Source organism: Taudactylus pleione, unplaced genomic scaffold (assembly GCF_031769625.1).
Source record: "Taudactylus pleione unplaced genomic scaffold, aTauple2 ptg000181l, whole genome shotgun sequence".
In the NCBI taxonomy this organism is placed as follows: Eukaryota; Metazoa; Chordata; class Amphibia; order Anura; family Myobatrachidae; genus Taudactylus; species Taudactylus pleione.
In genome coordinates this window covers 4,655,093-4,682,207 of record NW_028284583.1, presented here as the reverse complement: position 1 = coordinate 4,682,207, position 27,115 = coordinate 4,655,093, and the positions used below count along the sequence as shown (strand labels likewise).

Below are 27,115 nucleotides of genomic sequence, written 5' to 3'. Positions count from 1 at the left end.
AATAATAAAAAAAGCTTGAATTGGAGCTAACATTGATTTATGAAACCCCTGCATTTCTTGGGGTCTCCGTCAAATTTCTCAGGTGTGGGTAACTGGATACATGAGACTGAAGATGGATGACCACATGTTCCTTGCGCAGGAGGCAGATCATGTCCTGGACTTGTTATGGCCACTTGCATAGTATCCAAGCGACTAGAAAGATCTTATGAACAGCTGCCTCTGGGTTATCTCCTGGTTTTCCAGCCAGCTCAATACTTCTTGCAGAGAGCCAGAACCTTGGATAGTTTTACCTGCCGAATTCATTTTAGGCCAGTTCAAACTGTAAGATATAGTGCTTGGTATTGTCTCGGATTCGTCAGCTGGGTGAAGCTTGCAGCAAAGAGAACAGCTGAAGACTATATATGTTCATTGTCCATGCTGGAAACAGGAACAAAAGATACTGTAGTCTTGCAAAGTGGCTTGTAAATCCTCACAGGTATTGCAGATGACAGTGAATGCAGAGTTACTTGTAGTTTTACACAGGTATTGCAAAGTAGCTTGTAATTTATACAGGTATTGCAGGTGACAGTAAATGCAGAGTAATTTATAGTTTTACACAGGTATTGCAGATGACCAGACAGACAGCAATGGAGGTTTTTCAGCAACACCTGAAGCTTATCAGGCACACAGGCTTTTGCAGGGAACAGCTCAGCTTCCTAAACAGAGACACAGTAGCAGGAGGGTACTGTGGAGCCAAAGTACTGAGATGCATAATCCAAGTAGACTACAGGAATCACAGAAGTTGAACTGGCACTGATGGAAGGTCCCGGAAAGATTTATAGGACAGCTTGGATGAGGATTGGCTGCAACAGTCATGTGCAGCCAAACTGATCCCAGACTGGCTGACTTGCAATCACATGAAAAAACACAAGATGGTGGCGCCCATGTTCCAAGGATGCTGGCTACAATGTTGAGAATTTCTGGAAAACCTGACCTGCAGGAACAGGTGAGTGATGAATCGCTAGAAATTGGCAGCATTTTGTACAAACATGAGGTTTCTGGAGCTGATTTTAGACACAATGATCTTCCCTCATAATTTTTTTAAGCATTAAAACATTAAAAGTATAAATTAAAAACTAATCAATCCTTCCATTGTTTCCCTGACTTTAGTCCTTAAACATATTCCAACTCCCTCGGGCCTCTGACCTAGTTCTTCATTAATGAAAACATTCTTGGTTTTTAAACTTCCTATGGGGTCATATAGTTTATTAAACTGCCATCCTGTCTATCACTGCAGCACCACTCTGTGCCATATTGGAAGCTGAACTGCACCATGTTAGTGTAGCTCACTGCTGTCGCTTAGCTTAGTCAGCCAGCTAGTTGTATGCTACCTTTTGGCCTAAACTGGTTTAAATCAATATTGTGAGTTGTGAGGTAGTCGAAATTGACTGGAAATTAGTGGAAATAAATGTTATTGAGATTAATAATACTGTAGGAACAAAAACAGGCCCAAATTATGTGTTTAGCTTTTTTTTATGATTTTTAGAAAAAAATACAGATCCAAAACCAAGACACACAAGAGCGGTTTTGACAAAATCAAATTCAGTTCCGAAACACGAAGGAGATACAGATCCAAAACCTAAACAAGGGTATGTATGTGTGTGTATATGTATATATATATATATATATATATATATATACAGTGGGGCAAAAAAGTATTTGGACAGCCACCGATTGTGCAAGTTGTTGCACTTTAAAAGATGAGAGAGGTCTGTGATTTCCATCATAGGTACACTTTAACTGTGAGAGACAGAATCAGAACAAAAAATTACGGAAATCACATTGTATGATTTTTAAACAATTTATTTGTATATTCTTGCGGAAAAAAAATATTTGCGAGTGACGCACTTCCGGGTGCTCCAACATTGAGATCCAACAACAGGAAGGCATGCCATAGCACAGATCAACAGGAAGCAGGTAAGATCTAGCACCAGGAAGCTCTACCAGCAGTAGGAGCTAATAGCTGGTATAATATTGCTACTGATATTTACTATGTAGCTTTGAGCATACCTTACAGTGTTATGCAATGCACTATACATTAATTGCAGACAGTGAGCTAACCAGATATTAGTGGTATGGGGATATGTACATGAGTATAAAACACGGTTTTTCATCTATGAGGTCACAACATAATGTCCCTTATATATATACACATCAGCCATCCAGGCAAATGATACAAGATAAAAAATGTCTGATCGAACACTAATGAGGATGCCACTAAGTGAGTACACTACCTATAGTGATCTATGTGTGTAAAGAGTCGATGCAATCAGCTATATTGAACCCATATATACACAAGTTATATAGCTAATCTAAGTGAGTAAAGAGTCGATGAAATCATCTATATTGACCTCATATATACACAAGTTGTACAGCTAACCGATATTAAACACTAATATTTACCACAAATTTGGCACATACAATTGTTCCGAATAATGATTTATATGTGTTAATTGTTGATGTCATTATTTGTATTTGAGTCCATATAAGAGGACCAGTTAGACCATAAGCTGACGCTATTGTATCTACCCACAATTTAGTTAACAATTCTGATGTTAAGAATACTGATGCCGTGATAAAGGTTCAGCAAGAACCGAAACGTCGGCAAATTAATTTGGTATGCCTAATAAAACTGATTAATATTGCAACTGCTAACCAAGTCTGAGAGTGTTTCCGTTTCATCGCGTGATGACAACATAACTATAAACATGGGAAGCTGAGAAAGCTACCCTGGAAAGCACCCCAGTAATAAACATACACCTGATTGCGAGTGCCGGACAACCATCTATATATATATATATATATATATATATATATATATATTAGGGATGTGCAGGCTCGGATAGGTTCGAGTTTGCACGTGGAGTTCGGATTTTTCCCTCCAAAAAAACGGAACTCAGAACGAGGCAAAACGTCATCTTACATGGACGAACATCATCATTCCTGGTCTTTTGTCCAGGAATGATGATGTTCGTCCATGTAAGATGACGTTTTGCCTCGTTCTGAGTTCCGTTTTTTTGGAGGGAAAAATCCGAACTCCACGTGCAAACTCGAACCTATCCGAGCCTGCACATCCCTAATATATATATATATATATATATAAATACAGTGGGGCAAAAAAGTATTTGGACAGCCACCGATTGTGCAAGTTGTTGCACTTTAAAAAAATGAGAGAGGTCTGTAATTACCATCATAGGTACACTTTAACTGTGAGAGACAGAATCAGAACAAAAAATTACGTAAATCACATTGTATGATTTTTAAACAATTTATTTGTATATTTTTGCAGAAAAAAAATATTTGGACACCTACCAACCAGCAAAAATTCTGGCTTTCACAGACCTGTTACTTCTTTAGGAAGCTCATCTATCCTCCACTCGTTACCTGTTTTAATGGCACCTGTTTGAACTGGTTAACTGTATAAAAGACACCTGTCCACATCCTCAAACAGTCAGAATGCAACCTCTCCACCATGGCCAAGACCAGAGAGCTGTCTAAGGACACCAGGGACAAAATTGTAGACCTGCACAAGGCTGGGATGAGCTACTCGACAATAGGCAAGCAGCTTGGTGAGAAGAGATCAACTGTTGGTGCAATTATTAAAAAATGGAAGAAATACAAGATCACTGACAATCTCCCTTGACCAGGGGCTCAAAGCAAGATCTCACCTCATGGGGTATCAATCAGTGGCGGGCTGGGCCAGGGGGTACATGTGCCCCCCGGGCCGCAGTGTCATGCGGGCCGCGGGCCGGTGCAGTCTGTGTCACTGTGACACAGACTGCACCGCGTGTGTAGCGCTGACCGGACGGAGTTCGGTCAGTGCTACACTGACAAACACACAGCCGCCGGCTCTGGCAGCTGTGTGTTTGTTGTAAGCAGCAGCCAATGAGAGTCTGTCAGACTCTCATTAGCTGCTGCTGCGCCCACTGTGGGAGCCGCTTCATCTTCCAGCTCCCGCAGTGGGCAATGGGAGAGACGTCATGATGTCATATGACGTCTCTCCCATAATGCAGAGCAGCCCGGCCGTGGAGGACAGACGGAGGAGCAGATGGCGGCGGCGGGAGCGGGGATTCAGGTAAGTGTTTTGTTTTTTTTTGTTTTTTATATTACGTGTGTCTACTGGGGGGGGTGTCTGGCACTACTGGGGCACTACAAAGGGGGGACTACTACTACTGGGGGCATTACAAGGGGGGTGGGGGACTACAACTACTGGGGGCACTACAAGGGGGCCTACTGCTGGGGGCACTACAAGGGGGAGGGGACTACTACTACTGGGGACTACTACTACTGGGGGCACTATAAGGGGACTACTACTACAACTGGGGACACTACAAGAGGGGGGACTACTACTACTGGGGACACTACAAGGGGGGGACTACTACTGGGGGCACTACAGGGGGGGACTACTACTACTGGGGGCACTACAAGGGGGGGACTACTACTAATGGGGGCACTACAAAGGGGGGGACTACTACTACTGGGGGCACTGCAAATGGGGGGACTACTACTACTGGGAGCACTATAAAGGGGGGACTACTACTACTGGGGGCACTACAAGGGGGGGACTACTACTGGGGGCACTACTGGAGGCCTGCATAAGGGTGTTCTCTCCTGTGGCACAGCATATGGGCACTACGACAGGGGGCTGCCCTAATCTTTATTTTCACCTTACATTAATCCCATATGGACCCGCCTCCTCCCTGGAACACTGGAGGGGGGGGCGCCGTAGCATGCTTATTCTTCGGACACACACACTACTCCTCTGCCAGGGCCGCCTGCAAGCATTTGCCCCCCATGCTAAAAGTTGCCAGCCAGCCCCTGGTATCAATGATCTTGAGAACGATGAGGGAATCAGCCCACGGGGGGACCTTGTCAATGACCTCAAGAGAGCTGGGACCACAGTCACAAAGGTTACCATTAGTAACACACTATGTCATCATGAATTCAAATCCTGCAGCGCCTGAAAGGTCCCCCTGCTTAAGCCAGCACATGTCCAGGCCCATCTAAAGTTTGCCCGTGACCATCTGGATGATTCAGAGGAGGATGACGAGAATGTCATGTGGTCAGATGAGACCAAAATAGAACTTTTTGGTATAAACTCCATACGCCGTGTTTGGAGGGAGAAGAATGATGAGTGGCATCCCAAAAACACCATACCTACTGTGAAGCATGGGGGTGGAAACATCATGCTTTGGGGATGCATTTCTGCAAAGGGGACAGGATGACTGATCTGTATTACGGAGAGGATGAATGGGGCCATGTATCGTGACATTTTGGGTAAAAACCTCCTTCCCTAAGTAAGAGCATTGACGATGCAATGTGGCTGGGTCTTCCAGCATGACAATGACCCCAAACACACCGCCCGGGCAACTGAGGAGTGGCTCCGTAAGAAGCATTTCAAGGTCCTGGATTGGCCTAGCCAGTCTCCAGACCTCAACCCAATAGAAAATCTGTGGAGGGAGTTGAAAGTCCGTGTTGCCCAGCGACAGCCCCAAACATGACACATCTAGAGAAGATCTGCATTGAAGAGTGGGCCAAAATACCTGCTGCAGTATGTGAGAACCTGGTCAAGAACTACAGGAAACTGTTACGTTCTGGGTTATTTGTGGACCCGGGGTGGTAGCAGGAGCAATCACAGAAGCAGATTTGTAAATAAAACTAGGATTTTTAATAAGTGCTCGAGTGGACATATAATGTGGCAGTAAATAAAAGTCCAGGAAAATATAAATGTGCACAAGAGTTCTGTGGTGGGAGCAAAAGGGTTAATGTCCAGGTAGAAACAATTAGAGCAGTCCAGGTGTGCAGGTAGTGAAACTGAAAATAAACAAGCCAGGTTTGCAGATAGTGAACTGAAGTGCAGGATGTCAGCAGGCTCAGGCACTCAGGTATGGGCAAGGGTGATGGAGGTAGCGGGGTAGTCCAGTGGGAACTAGGAGCTGACAGGCAGACTGGCAGACAGCGGATTCACAGGAACAGGAAAGCACAGAGAACTCCCTCTCAGCTAGGCTGAGATACACGTTGCACTGGCAAAGAAGGAAGGCACTGACCCTTCCTAAATACCCCATGCCATGCTGTTACTGGCCGAGGGAACATGTGACTCACCAGGATTGGCCAGCCGCATCACATGGCCAGAAGGCAAGATGGCAGCGCCCATGCCAAACGGAATGGAGACGCCACCAGGCCTTACCAGCGCAGAGTGACAACAGGCCGGCACAACAACGCGTGCAGCCAAAGCCCCCCGCCAGACACCAGCTCCGCCACCAGACAGCCCGCGCCACAATGATGACCTCACAGGTAACACTCGCCTAGCGCCATGCTGAAATACCCTGGCCGTGACAGTACCCCCCCCCTTTGGGGTGGCCTCAGGACACTCACCAGGCTTCTCCGGATGGGCAGAATGGAATCTCCTGATGAGCGTGGGAGCGTGGACATCACGAGCATCAGTCCAGCAACGTTCCTCTGGACCGTAACCTTTCCAGTCCAGCAAATACTGTAGATGACCTCTGCGTAGACGAGAGTCCAAGATCTGGGCGACCTCAAACTCAACTCCTCTCTCCGGCTGGACTCGAGGAGAAGCAGGTAGAGCACTATGGAATTTATTCAGGACCAGGGGCTTCAATAAGGAAATATGGAAGGAATTAGGGATTTTTAGGTATGGGGGTAACTGTAGACGATAGGCAACTGGATTAATGACTTCTGTTATGGAGAAGGGACCGATGAAGCGTGGTGCAAATTTCATAGAAGGAACCCTCAGACGAAGATTCCGGGTGGATAACCAGACCTGGCTTCCAACTTGCATGCGTGGAACTATTCTACGCTTCTTATCGGCCTGGGTCTTATAGCGAGAGGATGCCTTCAACAAATCAGACCGTACTTGAGTCCAGATGGCAGCAAAATTCCGCACCGTGTCCTCCACAGCCGGAACATCGAAAACAGGCAGGCTTCGGAATTCGGGAACACGAGGATGAAGGCCATATACAACCTGAAACGGCATTTGGTTAGTTGACGAGTGGTAGGAAGCATTATGTGCAAACTCAGCCCACGGCAGCAAGGCAGCCCAATTGTCCTGGGAAGATGACATAAAAATTCTTAAGAAAGTCTCTAGATCTTGATTAACTCTCTCGGTGGAGCCGTTGCTTTGCGGATGGTAGGCCATGGAAAAGTTTAACTTCACTTGAAGAACAGAACACAAAGCCCTCCAGAATTTTGCAGTAAACTGCACACCACGGTCAGAGACAATTTCAGCAGGAAGGCCGTGTAGACAAAATATGTGTTGGACAAACAACTGTGCCAGGTCAGGGGCAGAAGGTAACTTCTTCAACGGTATATAGTGGACCATCTTAGAAAATCGGTCTATTACAACCCAGATAGTGTTGAAACCTTGAGAGACTGGCAGGTCTGTGACGAAATCCATGGAGAGATGCGTCCATGGACGTGATGGAGTAGGTAATGTAAGCAATTCCCCAGCTGGAGCTTGTCGTGATGATTTATGCTGGGCACAGGAGGAGCAGGAAGAGGTAAACTCCATTATGTCTGCCTTCATAGAAGGCCACCAATAGTGTCTTTTCAGGAACTCCAAGTTCTTCCGAGTGCCTGAGTGCCCTGCGAAGCGAGAGGAATGTGCCCAAGTGAGAAGCTGCTTCCTTAATTCCGGGGCCACAAATGATTTTAGCGTAGGAGGCTGAAGTTGTAATGCGGCGAAAACTCTTGATTCCATGACAGGGGTATTGCTTTGATTTTCAGATTGATCATCACAGAGGAGAGATCTCGATAGGGCATCAGCCTTCTGATTAAGTGCTCCAGACCGAAAGGTCAGGGTGAACTGAAACCTGGCAAAGAATATTGCCCAGCGGGCCAAACGAGGACTCACACATTGGAGGTTTTTGAGAAATAGGAGATTTCTATGGTCCGTAAATACAGTAAATGGAAACTTGGCGCCTTCTAGCAAATATCTCCATTCTTTCAACGCCAACTTTACAGCTAGTAGTTCTTGCTCACCTATGGCGTAGTTCCTTTCGGCAGGAGAGAATTTTTTAGAAAAGAACCCACACGGATGGACTCGGTTGTCCTCATAACGTTGAGACAAGACTGCTCCCACAGCTTCAGATGATGCATCTACTTCCAACAAAAAAGGCCTGTCCAGATCTGGTTGTCGAAGGACTGGTGCTGAGATGAAGGCCTGTTTTAGAAGATGAAAGGCAGACTCTGCCTCAGGTGACCATTGGGCAGGATTAGCACCTTTGCGGGTCAAGGCTGTAATGGGAGCCAGCAGTGTAGAAAATCCCTTAATGAAGCGTCTATAATAATTGGCGAAGCCCAACAATCTCTGGATGGCCTTCAGTGTCTGAGGTCGGGTCCAATCCAGAATTGCTTGTACCTTCTTGGGGTCCATTTCTAAACTGGAGCCAGATATTACATAGCCGAGAAAAGGTACACTGGGCACCCAAAGACGCACTTCTCCAGTTTGCAGTAAAGGTGGTTTTCTCTCAAACGGGTCAGGACCTCTTTAACATGTTCTTGATGTTTAGCCACAGAGGGTGAAAAAATCAGTATGACATCCAGATAGACAACAACCGAAACATATAACAGATCCCGGATAATCTCATTAACGAAACTTTGAAAGACAGCAGGGGCGTTACATAATCCAAAAGGCATTACTAAATACTCGAAATGTCCATCTCTGGTATTAAAAGCGGTCTTCCATTCATCGCCAGCTCGGATACGAATGAGGTTGTAAGCCCCTCTTAGATCTAATTTAGAAAAAATGACAGAGCCCTTGACCCTATCAAACAACTCAGTAATCAGGGGAAGAGGGTATCAATTTTTTACAGTAATGTCATTAAGGCCTCGATAATCGATACATGGTCTTAGACCACAGTCCTTCTTGCCAACGAAGAAAAACCCAGATTCGGCAGGTGAAGTAGAGGGGCGGATGAACCCCTTTGCCAGGTTGTCCCGGATGTACTCGGTCATGGCTTGAGTCTCAGGCAAGGACAGCGGATAGGTACGACCACGAGGTGGCATCTTATCAGGTATCAATTCAATTGGACAGTCCCATTCCCTATGAGGGGGTAAGATATTTGCTTGTTGTTCAGAAAAAACGTCGGCAAACATCTGATATTCCTTGGGAATGGCAGAAGAAACTAATGAAACTGTCTTTCTCACAGGTCGAATTTTTGGAAGACAGGATTTCTGACAGTCCATACCCCATGACAGAATCTGCATAGAACTCCAATCAATCCTGGGATTATGTTTACGTAACCAGGGTAGAATTATAAAGTAGGAATGGGGAACTTGGGAAGTACCTCTGCACAAGGTTTAATTTGGAAATAATTATAAATATGAAAGCCCCAACTTGTTGATAACTCACTAATGTATGATTATCCCATGGGGGTGCTGCCACAGACAGTAATAAGCAATACACAAAAAAAGGAAAGAAAAAGCACTGTCTCTTTTTTGGCGCACAAGGAGAAAAGTAGATTAAAATATAACTTTTAATTTAAATATCTAAAATAATCCAGCCTTACTAGTGAAATATTCCGTAGAGATAAAAATCATGAAACCAACACATAAATGTATATAATTCTGATATTTATTGATCAATATTAAACAATAACGTAATAAGTAATGTGTTTGTCTCTATGTCCTTGTTCTATTATTAATTGAATTATAGGAATTTCTTTTATTGATAATTCATTCTCAAATGGATTGTGCCTATAGCAAACCCACAGTTGTAGATAAGTGGTAATATTGTCAGATATCTCAAATTAACGATGCCTTCATGTGACATATGTTTGGCCAGTCTCGTACTACCATTGGTTATGTATAATAGGTTATTGAGACTGTCAACCAACAATTAATACCACTGTAGTAACAATAGCGCCCTCTATGGGGAAAAGTACTTCTTCAGTTTGGGATTATGTCACATGGGAACATGTATCCATATCTTGTTTCAAAGTTTAGACTTTCCCTCTTTATAAGGCTACCTATTGCTACTCAATTATATAAATAACTACCAGGCAGTTCAACGTTACCCCTTAGTAATGGGTATTATTCATACCATGTACACTTATGATTCATTCATCACATTGCATAAAAACCTTAGTAATTCAGTACTGATGTTGTAGCTCCCCCTGTAGGGTTATGAAATTTTCACATATGCAAACGATTATGCATTTGCTTATAGCTGCATCATCATGTGCATGTATAATTTATTAATTATAGTGCCCTCTATGGGAGGGTGGAAAAATGATATTAATTCAGTATTGATGACATAGCTCCCCCTATAGGGTTATAAGGTTTTGCACATATGTGAGATGCAAGCAGGTATTAATTATGTTTATAGTGCAAACCACATAATGCTCAAGTATGGGGAGTTTTATTGCCTCATGCCTTTATCTCCATATCATGTAGGTTTGTCAATCTCTCAATATATTGGTTGAGGATACAAAAAACTCCCTATTAGTTTTATCACAGCATAATCATGACACGCGGCAGCAGCCGCAAGCGCCAAAGATCCGTATTTGTTCAATACAATATAATTTCCCCTATGGGGTTATGGAATTTACATACATGTAGTAGACTGATGCATTTACTCATAGCTGCATTATCTTGTGCATATGTAATTTATTAATCACAGCACCCTCTATGGGAAAACAGAAAAACTATATCGATTTAGTACTGATTGTTATAGCTCCCCCTATTGGGTTATAGGATTTTGCACATATGTAAAATGCAATCAGATATTCCTTATATTCACAGTGTAAATCACACAGTGCACAGACTGTGGGGAGTTTTATTGCCCTATACCATTATCTCCACATCATGTGGGTTTGCCATTCTATCAGCACAGTAGTTAAAAATACAAATCAAAAGAAGAAAAAATAATTTCCTATTAATTTTATCACAATATGGACATGACACGCGGCAACAGCTGCAAACGCCGACGTACGTTTCACTTAATCTTTTGTCAAGGCAACCCTTGACAAAAGATTAAGGGGTTGCCTTGACAAAAGATTAAGTGAAACGTATGTCGGCGTTTGCGGCTGTTGCCGCGTGTCATGTCCATATTGTGATAAAATTAATAGGAAATTATTTTTTCTTCTTTTGATTTGTATTTTTAACTACTGTGCTGATAGAATGGCAAACCCACATGATGTGGAGATAATGGTATAGGGCAATAAAACTCCCCACAGTCTGTGCACTGTGTGAATTACACTGTGAATATAAGGAATATCTGATTGCATTTTACATATGTGCAAAATCCTATAACCCAATAGGGGGAGCTATAACAATCAGTACTGAATCGATATAGTTTTTCTGTTTTCCCATAGAGGGTGCTGTGATTAATAAATTACATATGCACAAGATAATGCAGCTATGAGTAAATGCATCAGTCTACTACATGTATGTAAATTCCATAACCCCATAGGGGAAATTATATTGTATTGAACAAATACGGATCTTTGGCGCTTGCAGCTGCTGCCGCGTGTCATGATTATGCTGTGATAAAACTAATAGGGAGTTTTTTGTATCCTCAACCAATATATTGAGAGATTGACAAACCTACATGATATGGAGATAAAGGCATGAGGCAATAAAACTCCCCATACTTGAGCATTATGTGGTTTGCACTATAAACATAAGTAATACCTGCTTGCATCTCACATATGTGCAAAACCTTATAACCCTATAGGGGGAGCTATGTCATCAATACTGAATTAATATCATTTTTCCACCTTCCCATAGAGGGCACTATAATTAATAAATTATACATGCACATGATGATGCAGCTATAAGCAAATGCATAATCGTTTGCATATGTGAAAATTTCATAACCCTACAGGGGGAGCTACAACATCAGTACTGAATTACTAAGGTTTTTATGCAATGTGATGAATGAATCATAAGTGTACATGGTATGAATAATACCAATTACTAAGGGGTAACGTTGAACTGCCTGGTAGTTATTTATATAATTGAGTAACAATAGGTAGCCTTATAAAGAGGGAAAGTCTAAACTTTGAAACAAGATATGGATACATGTTACCATGTGACATAATCCCAAACTGAAGAAGTACTTTTCCCCATAGAGGGCGCTATTGTTACTACAGTGGTATTAATTGTTGGTTGACAGTCTCAATAACCTATTATACATAACCAATGGTAGTACGAGAGTGGCCAAACATATAAGTCACATGAAGGCATCGTTAATTTGAGATATCCGACAATATTACCACTTATCCACAACTGTGGGTTTGCTATAGGCACAATCCATTTGAGAATGAATTATCAATAAAAGAAATTCCTATAATTCAATTAATAATAGAACAAGGACATAGAGACAAACACATTACTTATTACGTTATTGTTTAATATTGATCAATAAATATCAGAATTATATACATTTATGTGTTGGTTTCATGATTTTTATCTCTACGGAATATTTCACTAGTAAGGCTGGATTATTTTAGATATTTAAATTAAAAGTTATATTTTAATCTACTTTTCTCCTTGTGCGCCAACAAAGAGACAGTGCTTTTTCTTTCCTTTTTTTGTGTAACCAGGGTAGACCAAGAACAATTTCTTGAGAGGCCTCTGATATCACCAGGAATTTTAAGGACTCAGAATGAAGTGCCCCAATTCGGACCAATACAGGTTGAGTCTCTTTGGTGACTATCCCGTTAGTCAGAGGGCGTCCGTCTATCGAGGTCAGAGAGATAGCATGGTTGAGAGTCAAACAAGGTATCTGAAATTTATCAATGAAACTAGAAGTTATGAAATTTCCGGCTGCTCCTGAGTCGATTAGAGCAGTAGCAAAGACAGGTTTGGGTTTAAGATCCAAGGCTAGGGTAATCGTGAAATCTTTAATTTTTGGAGACGGGTTCATAACTCCTAACTTGATGTCTCCAGGGTCAGTTAGGATTTGGCATTTCCCGGTTTACGGGAACAGGAGATCAGCAGGTGACCAGACTCTCCGCAGTACAGACAGAGGTTCTTTTGCATTCTTCTCTGACGTTCTTCTTTGGAGAGGTGTGTATGATTCACCTGCATAGGCTCCTCTTCAGTGGGAGAAGGAATGGGACGGGTAGAAATGGAGGGGGTAAATGACCTTTGCCGGTCAGTTCTGTTTTTTTCAGCCTGACGTTCCCTGAAGCGTAGGTCAACTTTGATACACAATGAAATCATGTCGTTCAGATTAGTAGGAAGCTCTCGAGTGACTAGATCATCCTTTAGTCGGTCTGACAACCCATGCCAGAAGGCCGAGGTGAGGGCTTCCTCATTCCATTTGAGCTCTGATGCTAAAATTTGACATTGCACGGCATATTGACTGACAGGACGGACCCCTTGCCTCAGTGTCATGATGTTTGATGATGCTGATACAGTACGCCCAGGTTCATCGAAAATCTTCCTGAAGGATGACACAAAGCCTGCGTAATTATCCAGCAGTGGATCTGAGCGCTCCCAGAGTGGGGAAGCCCATTCCAAGGCCTGGCCGGATAACAGAGAGACTATATAAGCCACTTTAGTTCTTGCAGTTGGAAAGTTGTCAGGCTGCAGGGTAAAATGTATGTCACACTGATTTAGGAATCCTCGGCAGAGTTTAAGATTGCCGTCAAATTTATTTGGTAAAGGAAGACGTAAGAGGGGAGATGATCTGCCTCCTGTATTCCCAGACGCTGATGCGGATGTAGTTGCTGGTACTTCAGGGGTAGAAAAGGAAGTTTGCAAACTATCCTGTCGCTTGGACATCTCTTGCAGAAATTTAGCCATCTGATGCTGCATGTTTTCCAGATTTTCTAATCGACCAGAAATGCACCTGAACAAATCCACTCCTGACTCCTGATCCGTGGCCGGCTCCATGGGGCCAGTGCAAACTGTTACGTTCTGGGTTATTTGTGGACCCGGGGTGGTAGCAGGAGCGATCACAGAAGCAGATTTGTAAATAAAACTAGGATTTTTAATAAGTGCTCGAGTGGACATATAATGTGGCAGTAAATAAAAGTCCAGGAAAATATAAATGTGCACAAGAGTTCTGTGGTGGGAGCAAAAGGGTTAATGTCCAGGTAGAAACAATTAGAGCAGTCCAGGTGTGCAGGTAGTGAAACTGAAAATAAACAAGCCAGGTTTGCAGATAGTGAACTGAAGTGCAGGATGTCAGCAGGCTCAGGCACTCAGGTATGGGCAAGGGTGATGGAGGTAGCGGGGTAGTCCAGTGGGAACTAGGAGCTGACAGGCAGACTGGCAGACAGCGGATTCACAGGAACAGGAAAGCACAGAGAACTCCCTCTCAGCTAGGCTGAGATACACATTGCTCTGGCAAAGAAGGAAGGCACTGACCCTTCCTAAATACCCCATGCCGTGCTGTTACTGGCCGGAGGGAACATGTGACTCACCAGGATTGGCCAGCCGCATCACATGGCCAGAAGGCAAGATGGCAGCGCCCATGCCAAACGGAATGGAGACGCCGCCAGGCCTTACCAGCGCAGAGTGACAACAGGCCCGCACAACAACGCGTGCAGCCAAAGCCCCCCGCCAGACACCAGCTCCGCCACCAGACAGCCCGCGCCACAATGACCTCACAGGTAACACTCGCCTAGCGCCATGCTGAAATACCCTGGCCGTGACAGAAACGTTTGACCTCTGTAATTGCCAACCGAGGTTACTTTACAAAGTATTGAGTTAAACTTTTTGATAGTCCAAATATTTTTTTCAGAAAGAATCTACAAATAAATTGTTTAAAAATCATACAATGTGATTTCCGGAATTTTTTGTTCTGATTCTGTCTCTCACAGTTGAAGTGTACCTATGATGGAAATTGCAGACCTCTCTCATATTTTAAAGTACAACAACTTGCACAATCAGTGGCTGTCCAAATACTTTTTTGCACCACTGTGTTATATATATATAGTGCTCAAAGTGTGCCAGTATGCAATGGTATGGCATACCAGCACTTCAGGCACTAAACATCATTTTTTTTTTCTACAAGTTAAGAATTTGGCCGCCGGTCTGCTACACCATCACTCACTACGTAGCCAGCATTAGCGGCCATTGCTGCCAGACTGTGTCGCCGATCAAGAACATGGTGCTCGGCGGCGTGACAGCATCTTCAGCTCTGCGCTGCCTCCTGCAAGTCCTTCCAACCTTCCTGGGCTTCTAGGAGCGTGGAGGTGACGTCATGACGTCACATCACGCTCTCACAGCTGGCACAAAGGAGCCTGGAGTCTGGGTGCACTTCTACTGTTGGCAGCAGCTAGATTCCCTTCACAGAGTGGCGCTTGCTCGATTCACCGCCGGGTGCCGGCCCTCCTCGGCTCCTGCTTTATCCTTAATGAAAAATAGAGCGACAGTGGCGGAGGCAGGTTAATGATGCTGGGAGTGAGGCGGGAGGTTTGTTACTGAAGCAGGGAGTACTGGTTGTGGGGTTGTTAATGATGCTGGGAGTAGTGTGGGGGAGGTTGTTAGTGATGGTGGGAGCAGTATATTTTTTTATTGATGCAGGGATTGGGAGTAGTGGGGGGGGGGTGTTAGTAATAGTGGGAGCAGTGGAGTGGGCAGAGGTTATTAGTGGTACTGTCAGTAGTGGGGGGGGCTTGTTAGTGATCCAGTGAGTAGTGGTGGTGTTAGTTATTCTGGGAGTAGTGGGGGTGTTAGTAATTCTGGGATTAGTGGGGGTGTTAGTGGTGCTGGGAGTAAAAGGGGTGTTGTTAGTGATTCTGGGAGTAGTGGGGAGTTTTAGTGATGCTGGAAGAAGTGGAGCAGGCAGAGGTTATTAGGGCAGAGGGCAGTAGTGGTGCTGGAGGTAGTGGAGTTGTTAGTGTTGCTGGGAGTAGTGGGGTGTTAGGGGTGCTGGGAGTAGTGGGGGTGTTAGCGATGCAGGGAGTGGTGGGGGGGTTGTGATGCATGGAGTAGTGGGGGATTATTAATGATGCATGGAGTATTGGGTGGATTATTAGTGATGCAGGGAGTTGGGGGGGTTGTTAGTGATGGTGGGATTAGTGGAAGGGGAGGAGGTTGTCAGTGATGCTGGCAGTAGTGGTGGTGGGGGGATTTCCCAGGAGATGTCCCCAGGGATGTGGAGGTTCTGCTCCCTATGGATGGGCTCTTTGCATATCAGCCTGCAATATAATTAATATTATTTATACGTGATAGGGAGAAGCCAGTCACCAGGAGGGGGAGAGAGTGCAGGTGACAGGGAAACAGGGCAAGGAATACATACAGGACTCCCCAGTCTCTCCGTCCCGGACTGTGTGTGATCCTGGAGTCACACTGGACTTCTGGATTAGGCTACAGGTCAGTCCCTTACTTTCCATCCTCATTATGCTACACTACAAACACTGACCTGCCGTTTAGTGTCAGGCCAAGCCCTCATGCAGAGGGGGTAGGGGAATGCAGAGACTGGGCACAGGGGGCTGTACACTGCCATCTCTGTACTGTCACATTAACAATTTTGTATGTATTATTTTAGCTAGTGTACCATGCTCTTATAGAGGCTGCACTTATCTATCACTATAGTGACAGCTGCTCTAATTGTGTTCATCATGCGAAAGATCTGGTACCAGGCCACCAGCTGATTACTGGCGCACCAGCAGACATCCATGGATGGAAAAAAAGCCCAAGGCATTGCAAATCTGATGCTGTCTGTGAGCCAAATGGCCGCAGCTCCTGAATGACTCGCAGACAGCATCTGATATGAAATTACGTCAGTGCAGTGCCACTGTCTCGGCATGGATGTCTGCGGGTAGGACACTAAATACACATGGAGAGGAGTCTCCTCTCATCATGTAATCTCTCATCATGAGATTGAGGCTGCTGAAGGGCCCCAAGGGGGAGGTAAGAGGCGGCAGGGGGCGCTTTACTGTGGGCATAATGTTATAAGGGGTATTACTATGTTGCATAATGTGTAAGGGGCATATGTTACTGGGTGGTATAATTTGTACTACAAATTTTGTAAAGGACATTACTGCGTGACATCACTTTTTCACTTTTCACGCAGGGCCGTAACTAGGGTAGTGCGACCAGTGCCATGGCACAGGGCACCGCAGGGCAGGGGATGCTGTTTGAGCCTGTCAATTTTCTTGTTTATTATCATTCTTATTTGTAACTTCCTCTTCTTTTATCCCCAGCATCTCCTGGTCTCCCCTATATCCTCCCTGGCCCTTCCCCATGAGGGGGGGGGGGGTCAATGCTCTCTCTGGCACAGGGCACCAAAAAGTCTAGTTACGGCTCTGGTGTACAGTGCAGTGGCCGAACACTGGTGCTTAATGACCAGCTTTAAACGTTCCTCCAACGGTCAAATCTGGAGGACGATATAGCGTGTACTACACATGCTATATCGTTCCTGAATTCCCAATCCCTTTGTAGAGATAAAAAAAAAGTACACACTGAGCAAGAAACTGCTCAATGTGCATGGGTGCGCACAGATCCGATGTATATAAAAACTATTTTATATATCATAACTACTTTTCTAAATACTTATAGTATTTAGAAAAGAATGAACTGAAAAGGGCCTTTAAAATAAAGCTTATCTTACGGCAAATACATTTTGGCCCAGAACATTACATCAATAGTTACTGAGACACAGACTGTGGAAATCCTTTATTAAATAAAAACAGACATATCCCACACATTCCTCTTTCACCAATTAATTACTTACAAAATGCAGGGGTCACATCCTTTACGTTCCATGTAGGCATCCTGACACTCGGCAAAACAATGTTGCTCCTTGCTCTAAACAGAGCCTAGCCGCGAGTGACAGGTTACTCCCAGGCACTCTGCACAGAAATATAAGGGACGCAGCTCCCTTGTTCTGACCAATCATTGTGTCCCCATTCATTTCTATGGAGAGTGAACAGGAGTAACCAGTTACTTGCGCTGGGCTCAGTTAAAGCAACCAAAGCCTGCACAGATAGTGATCGGTCATACGAAGTATAGTGTATGTAATAATTCTGACATATATGCTGGACCAGCGATCACAGTATGCCATTTTATGCGGAAGTAGGGTCATCCTGACTGAGCTGAATGTTTTTATTTCAGATGTGGGTTCCACTCCAGAGCATTGGCGCAAGATCTGGAGTGTGGGGGAGCAGCAAAAGAACCTTGCACTGCCCTGGACATAGAGGGGATGTAGTTAACTTACCAGCGTCCGGAATGCCGGCCGCCAGAATCCCGACGTGGAAAGCCCAACTTGAGATTAAAGATAGGCGTCGAGATCCCAACAGCCGCCATGCCGAACGAAGGCTAGCGGGATATGTTAGGTGTTAGCCACCGGGGGGAAAGTTAGGTGTAGGGTCCCCGGAGATTAGGGTTAGGCACCCCCCCAGGGAAGGTTATGCTAGAGAAAGGGGGAGATAGGGTTAGGCACCACCAGGGGGAGGTTAGGTTCAGGCACCCCTCCGGAAAGTTAGGTTTATGGTGCGGGAACCACCGGGGGGAGGTTAGGGTTAGGCACCACCAGGGGAGGTTAGGGTTAGGCACCACTAAGGTAGGGTTAGGGGGGGACAGGGAAGGATTAAGGTGCTTACCAGCCCCAGTCGGGATGTAGAGCGTTCAGGCTTCCAGTGTCGGTACTTTATCCGGCGGCTAACCAGCTGCCGGCATTACATACCGATTACGTACAGATTGTCCTCCTTATGCACTGCATATTGTATTATTATACAGTATTAATATTTTACCCTACAGATGGTCTATATCAGTGCATCCCTAACAGTGCATGTTTTCCAGATCTTCTAGGTGGTGCACAGGGGTATTCATTACTGGCTCACACATTTTAAAAGGTCAACAGGTGGTGCTAATGATTTCATTTGTGATACTGAGGGGATTTTCAAAACATGCAACTTTAGTATTATATGCTATTTCTAATCTGGTCATCATGGTGTAGGCTGGGGAGGGAGGTTTTCCAGGCAACCAGAAACCCCCCCTGCATTTGCCTATGCAAGTCATGTTCACTCAATATGAGGATAGTCTGCATTTGAAATACTCTTTTTCATTAAATGTTACTTCTAAAAGCTACATAATAAGAATAAATAGTTCCTCCCTCACAATTTATTTGTGAAAAACTGGAAAATAAAATCTACAGAGATCCTAGCACATGTGGAAAAAGTCCAATAAAAAATAATTAAAAATTAATCTGTGGTCACTGGCTTTTAACAGAAATATCAGCTTTTGGGGGGGTTAAATTACACAAGTGCCTATCCCCCTTATGATATATTTTGCTTTTTGGCTTTTATCTATATTGTATTACAACCAGTGGCACACACAAATAGTGCAATCTATGGCCAGAACATATTTTCTCATCTAATTAAAAACAGATAATATGAATAAAAAAAAAATTAATAAAAAAGATACTTAAGATGTTTTAGTATCCAAAATCGGTCTGAATTATTACTATGTATTCCAGTTCCTATAATAATACAGAACTTCAAATGAAATGGCTTATTTTTATCCATGTAGAAACAAAACAAAACAAAAATCTAAAGAATGTAACAGAATTCCATTCAATAATCCAAGAGCATTTGACCAAAAGACCACACATCTAGTCTGACTGTGCCCACGTTGAACCAAATCTGTTGAAGGATTTAAACGTAAATACATTCAGTTAAAGTTTTTCTGCTAATGATATAAAATAAGGTGTTTTGGGGGGATTTTGTGTTTATTTGAAATTGTCCAAAATGCTACAAAAAATATAGGAATAGTACCTCTGGTCCTGTGATGTGCATTAGTCCAGACATCGCACATGCCACTGCGTCATAGCCTGCTCTGTTATATAAAGGGCCTGTCTGGCCATAGCCTGTATATAAAAAGAGACATTTTAATCACATACTTGTTTAATTAGTAATTAGAACTGTAGTCTGCAATATGTTTGAAGTTAAAACACAAGTAAAAAGATTACAGAAAGAAAGATGCATCTATATGCAAACACATATCCATGATATAGCCTACTAGCCAAAAATCCAGACCCCTGTCGTTTGACTTTGATAACAATCTCTGGATTTATTTTTTTAGATTTACTTTGATGCATATTTTAGAGAACAACTATTTTTTAAGTGTTAATCTTTCCTCAGTAATCCTTAATTGTCAGGTTCACCTTCTTGAAAATCACAGATGGTTGGAAATTTGTGTCATACTGAACAAAATTATATGCAGTCTGCAAAAGGACAACATTAATGTATTCTTATAACAAAATAAAATGTAAGATATTTAGATAAAAAACAATGCTTAAGGTTTCTATTGGAAAAAATACGACACATTGCCCCACAGGAAAAATAAACATACATATTGGTCTCTAGGAAGAAAAAACAAACATATTGGCCCACACAGGAAAAACAAGCACACACATTGGTTCCAATAGGAAAAGAAAAACACAATGGCTCTCACAGTAGAAAAAAAATAAAACACATTGGCCTAAAATAGGAAAAAATAAAACATATTGGTCCCCACAGGAACGAAAAACAAGCACGTTGGTACTACCAATATAAATAATAACAAACAGACTGGTATCCACAGTAAAAAAAATTAAAAAAGACAATGGTCCCTACAGTAGAAAAAAAAACCACTATGGCACCTAACAGGGAAAAAAAATACATCGGCACCCGCAGGAAAATATAAAACACATTGGCTCCCACAGGAAAAAAACTAAACACACATTAGAAGACTGTCCTGTCAGTTGCACTACAAAGGAGAGGAGCTCCAGGTTCCTCCCTCACCCTCAGGTGCGGGTCTTACCAGCATCAGCAGCTGCTGCAGCAGTGCAGCCTCAGTGACTGCATGCGGCTGTGTGTTACAGCAGTGCGTGAACATAGTTCGTGGCCTGGGCTGCATCTGAGCCGTCTGGAAAAGCCCAGCACTGCCCAAGCCTGAAGTAAGTACTGACGGTGCTGCTGGCAGCTAGTGCTATGGTTGCCACCCTCCTCCATGCAGTGCCCAAACTGCAAACTTGGACCCGTCCACTGTGTGCGCCATTTTAGAGATGAATGACGTAGGACCAGCAATTGCAGTGGTGATCAAAAAAGAGAAGGATTCTAACCAGTGTGTTTTTTGATCACCACTGCAATTGCTGGTCCTGCGTCATTCACCTCTAAAAGGGTGCACACAGTGGACGGATCACACTTTCATAAAAAGGTTCCCTAGCATTAAGGTTAATATTTAAGGTTTTATTCATTATCATTAATGTTGTGAAATACATGTTATTTGATATCTAAGGTTTAGTACATGATAAGCAGACTATGATTGGTGTCATTCTAAACCACTGTGTCTTTGCAGATTTCCAGTTCCATCGGGGAAGAAATCGCAACATGTGTCTGCAAGTTATGGATCATAGAGTGTTAGGGATTGAAATGTTTCCTGTAATGCAGCCAGTCTAATTTGTTATGCAGCGGGAAAATGGACACAAAGAGCTGTTGGAGGCTGGAATGTGACCATACGAATTGACCTATGAACTGTATTGTAACAGAAGAACCAGAAAGAACCAATGTAATCATGCCAACCTGTTCTATTGTATTGCCTATCTCTGTTAGAGTATATATGCAGGTTCTCTGAAACTAGATGCCATTCTTCTTGCTTTGCTGTTGACGGAGGTTTCATCTTTGATGCCGGGATCTGGATCCAGAGCGCGGGCGTATGTAACGACTGTACCTTGTGACTGTATGATTTATTTTGCACCACTTGTATTTAGATCACAGCGTGTAACTATCTGTTTTATTGTGAATAATAACTTTTTGTGCTTTGGAACCACAATCAAAGTCTGAAAGCAATTATTTCTTGTGCGACTCATAACGCTACACAGCGACAGTTTTAGAGTGTATAGATAGGTAGGAATCGATACCCCTTATGCCAGCAAGCTGCTGTTAGACACTGAAGGCAGCGGTTTAGCAGACGCCGTCCAACAGTTGGGTCATTGCGTGATCTGCCACAGTACTGTGTACTAAGTACTCCACATTCAGCATATGGAACATTATCATCTGCCAGTCCACTGTCGCTAAACAGCGTAGGTGGTAGCATAGCAGACGCCATTTGGCGGCTGAGCAGTAGTACGTCACCAACCGCAAATTAGCACAGAGAAGAGCATGTTCTTTGGCCGTGAGACGGACAGAGTCTGCAGACTGCCACGCTGTTGTCTCTATTATAAGGTATTTGTTCATGAGACAGATGGAGCATGAGGTGCATTGGTGAGTGAGGACATATTGTACATATTGCACTCACTGTGAGACTTTAATTTTACAGAACCTGCACTGAAACGGACAGTGGAATATTTTCTGGACAGTTGTCATCAGTGCTCAGCAGGATTCAGTTTGGGAATTACGGTTTACTGTTGTATCACCTATCCGGATGAGACATTTCTTGAAAGTTAATATACTTTTTCTTTCGGAACTTTAAACAGATCTTATGTTCCTTGCCCACACACATGGGAGTGCAACTTTTTCATGCCCTTACTTTTAGCATTCGATATTATAGCTGCTCTATAAAGTTGTTGTGGTGATCTAGACAAACATATTTATTACTTTGTCATTGTGTTTATTGGCTTTTTTGATGTTATGTTTTTAGGCATATTTTATATGTGCATTTATATTTGTTACATTGGCCAATGATGTTTGTTATATATTATTAAATTTATACTTTGTACATACAAATCATATTTGTTATAGGGATGTGCGCCGGACCATTTTTGCCGGATTTGGATTTGGTTCTAATTGGTCTTCTGGCTTTGGATTCTTTTACAAAAATTGACAAAAAAAGCTAAACTCACATAAATTGGTCCTTTCTTTCTTCTTAGAGTATCATTAACCTCAATAACATTAATTTCCAGTCATTTACACCACCTCACAGCTTATAATATTGTTTTCAACATTATTGGCCAAAGGTTGCAGTGAGCTGAGTAGTATTTACTAAGCAACAAAGCAGCGGCACAGACACCACAATTTAAAGCACATATATGACACATTGCCAAACAGCAGTGGCAGAAATGAAAAGTAGTGCACCCACCCAGTGGGGTACGGCCAGCAGAATCACAGTACTTGTTTACAAAGTGGGTTACAGCCCTAGGAGTCACAGTGCACAATCTTATTCACATTACACCGCACATAGTGCCCCCGATTCACATTACACCATAAAGTAGTGTCACTTATTTATGTTACGACACACAGTAGTGACCCTTTTACACAATGCCCACAGTAGTGACCCTTTTACACAATGCCCACAGTAGTGACCCTTTTACACAATGCCCACAGTAGTGACCCTTTTACACAATGCCCACAGTAGTGACCCTTTTACACAATGCCCACAGTAGTGACCCCTTTACACAAGGCCCACAGTAGTAATGCCCCTTATACAAAGCCCACAGTAGTAATACCCCTTATACAATGCCCACTGTAGTAATCCCCCTTATACAATGTCCACAGTAGTAGTGCCACTTATACAATGCCCCCAGCAGTGGTGTCCCTTACACAATGGCCCCAGTAGTGGTGCCCCCTATGCAGTCCCCTTAAAAGGGCCCCCTATGCAGTCTCCTTAGTAGGGCCCCCTATGCAGTGCCCCCAGTAGTAGTATCCCCCCAGTAGTATGCCCCCCATTAGCATGCCCCCAGTAGTAGTGCCCCCATTAGCAGGCCCCCAGTAGTAATGCTCCCATTAGCATGCCCCAAGTAGTATGCCCCCCAGTAGCAGTGCCCCCAGTAGTAGTGCCCCCATTAACATGCCCCCAGTATTGGTATGCCCCCATTAGCAGGCCCCCAGTAGTAGTATGCCCCCCACTAGCAGGCCACCAGTAGTAGTATGCCCCCCATTAGCAGGCCCCCAGTAGTATGCCCCCCACTAGCAGGCCCCCAGTAGTAGTGTGCCCCCCATTAACATGCCCCCATTAACATGCCCCCAGTAGTAGTGCCCCCATTAACATGCCCCCAGTAGTGGTATGCCCCCCCTTAGCAGGCCCCCAGTAGGAGTATGCCCACCACTATCAGGCCCCCAGTAGTAGTATGCCCCCCATTAGCAGGCCCTCAGTAGTAGTATGCCCCCCAGTAATGCCCCCTTACACATACACACATAAAAAAAACCAAAAAAAACCTTACCTGGATCCCCGCTCCCGCCGCCGTCCGCTCTGCTGTATAACGCGCGGAGGAAGACGGAGCTCATGAGTGAGCTCCAACCGGCTCCCTCCGTGCAGCAGCCAATGAGAGTCTGTGTGACTCTCATTGGCTGCTATTACAAACACACAGCTGCAACGGCGGCTGTGTGTTTGACCTGTGTAGGGCAGACCACTATCACTAGAGGAGCCCTGACGTAGGATTCTCTCGCAAGAATCCGACATCAGGAGGCTGCGGCTCGGCCTCGAATGGGGATCCAAGTCAGGCAGGGAACACAAGAACAGCGTTCAGGTGGACTCGGAATCCCCAATGTTCGGAGCGGTTCGGATTCCACAGAATCCGAACCGCTCATCTCTAATTTGTTATATTATTATTATTATTATTATCATCATTACAGATTGAGTCTCCCATATCCAAATATTCCGAAATACTAATTATTCCGAAATGCGAAATATTTTTAGCATGACTAAGAAAGTGTAACCTTTGCTTTCTGATGGGTCAATGTACACAAACTATGTTTAAAGCACAAAATGTTTAAGATACAGTATAAAATAACCCTCAGGCTCTGTGTATAAGGTGTATATGAAACATAAATGAATTTCATGTATGTACACAAACTTTTTTTTTTATGCACAAAATTATAAAAAATATTGTATAAAATGACTTGCAGGCTGTGTGTATAAGGTATTTATAACACATAAATGCATTCTGTGTTTAGATTTGGGTCCCATTCTCAAGATATCTCATTATGGTATGCAAATATTCCAAAATACGGAGTATTTCGATATCCAAAATACACCTGGTCCCAAGCATTTTTGATATGGGAGGCTCAACCTGTATTATATAATTTTTTATTCTTATATTGGCATAATTTTATATTCAGTATTTATTTAAATTGTAGGTATCACACAGCGCTTTTATTCATTTCGTTTTAGTGTTTTCTGTTGGCTTGTAACCTTAAACAGCTGCGTGGAAACACCTATTAACAAACATTTTTTAGTGCTCCATTCTTCAGCGCCATTGGCTACAGATTTCTGTTTTGTTTTTCTGTGTAATATTGAGACTCAGCTAAATTCTACATTTATCCTAAGGTTAACATATTCTTCTGAATAATCTGTGGCCACAGAACTCAATAAAGGCAATAACAATACAATATATTATTCATATAAAGAAAAACATAAATCATCTTGGGATTTCAATTAGCTAATTGAAGATGCAGATAGATTCAATTAGCTGCCGTAACCCTGCGTGCTAAGTCCCAGAGGGTGGACTTTTCTTTGCAGCCTCAGGAGCTGTGAGGAAAACCCTGCGTTAAATGCAGGCTTTTGCATTTAACACACGGGGAGACCCATAGATTCCAGAACTTAGGTGGAATCTATGGCTTAGTGCAAATTAACCCAGGGTTTACAGCGCAAGAAAAAGGTGATTAATTGAATAGCTCCGGGCGTGATACCCAGAGCTTTTCCCTGTGCGGAAAACCTCGTGCCTAACTGAATTCCCCCCATGTGTCTACCCAGTATGAATATAACAATTGGTTATATTCATATTTTTAATAATTTTATATCTTAATTACACAGTGTCCACACATTGATACATCATTTCAAGTGGACATATTTTGTGGCATTTTATTTCTCTGGAAGAGATACTTAAAACTATTGATACAGTGATTATTAATATGCACTGTATAAATCTGTCTGCTTGGATAACTTTGATATTGGTGCAAAATTATATTTAAAGTACAAGGACAATTGTTATATTCATACCGGTTAAACACATGACATGCTTTATGTTTTTCTTTACATGAAAAACATATTATATTTTATATGCTTTCATTATGTTATATAACCACAGACTATTCAGAAGGATATGTTATGGCTAGGATAAATGTAGAAATCTCTATGGTGTTTAAATGAGTCTCAATATTGTCTATGGTTTTAATATTGAGATACATATCTGGATCGAAATAAATGTACTACATATATTTTAATTTAACAATGTTAGATAAATAATCACACACCTGTATGGCAGGTCGTCAGTACCAATGAATACTGTAATAACATTTCTAGTTAGCCCACTATCTGTGCAGGTTTTCTTCTGATTGACAGCCCAGCCTTTCCCACACCGCACAAGGAATATAAATGTAACATGACTGCCTAAATTGGATGAGGCAGATATTGATGACATGCAGGTGACAAATTCTGAAGGAGTAGCACATGCTTCGTGATGATAACGTTAGTGGTAAAAATAATCAAATAAATGAGTTATTCCAAGGAGGAACATTTGTTAATAGATCTTGCCAAGTCATGGCTGGTGTACACAAATCTCCTCTCTCATAAAAGCTTGCCAAATCTGATAAACTAAAATGATGCATTTGAAAAGGCAACTTGAACACATTGTAAATAGGGGCTGTCCTATATGCTGCCAACTGATGTATCTTGATAAAGTTAGCTAACTTGTAATAGTTACAGTAGGTTTTAATTTCTGGCATCCTCACTGACACAAAATCTACACAATACAAAAATACCTTCCTAGGCATCGTCATCAAATGCACTTATTTCTAGATGGAAAACAAACAAAAGACAGCACTTCCCAGGCCTGTAGGGTGGCTAACACATACTAGCATGTACATGAGTACCAGGGAATCATGACTGCCTTTTACCTGCTTTATTTAAAAACAACTTATGGCTTCATAATCAACATACTTGCCTACTCTGGGAGACTCCAGTATTTCAGGGAGCTCTACAGTCTCCTGAAAGTGTACAGTAGACCAGACTCCAGGATTCACCCACTTCATTCTACAAATTGTGGCATTGAATAGAGCAGTGGTCTCCAACCTGTAGCTTTACGGGGTCTTAATTTTGCTAGCTCACCTAGCTGCAGCACTGCCGAATAAACTAAGAGGAAGTGACCTCTGACGCGTGCTCTCCTGTAGTGTGGACGCCATGGGTGGAGCAACAGAGAAGCATGTCAGGTGATTTCTGCAGCTGTCCTTCCCTGTGG

The 27,115-nt window shown here is 43.1% G+C and overlaps 1 protein-coding gene across 5 annotated transcripts in view; it reads right to left on the bottom strand.

The window, feature by feature from the left end:
- Positions 1-27,115, bottom strand: part of SUGCT (succinyl-CoA:glutarate-CoA transferase) — a 1,290,705-nt gene that overhangs the window by 1,076,462 nt on the left and 187,128 nt on the right. For all 5 annotated transcript variants that reach the window (XR_015878901.1, XM_088476062.1, XM_088476065.1 and 2 more), the window contains one exon: positions 19,737-19,828. Coding sequence is in view for 4 of the 5 variants with exons in the window: in XM_088476062.1 (XP_088332188.1) it covers positions 19,737-19,828 (92 nt within the window). In the remaining variant the exon portion in view is untranslated. The remainder of the gene's footprint in view (positions 1-19,736; positions 19,829-27,115) is intronic.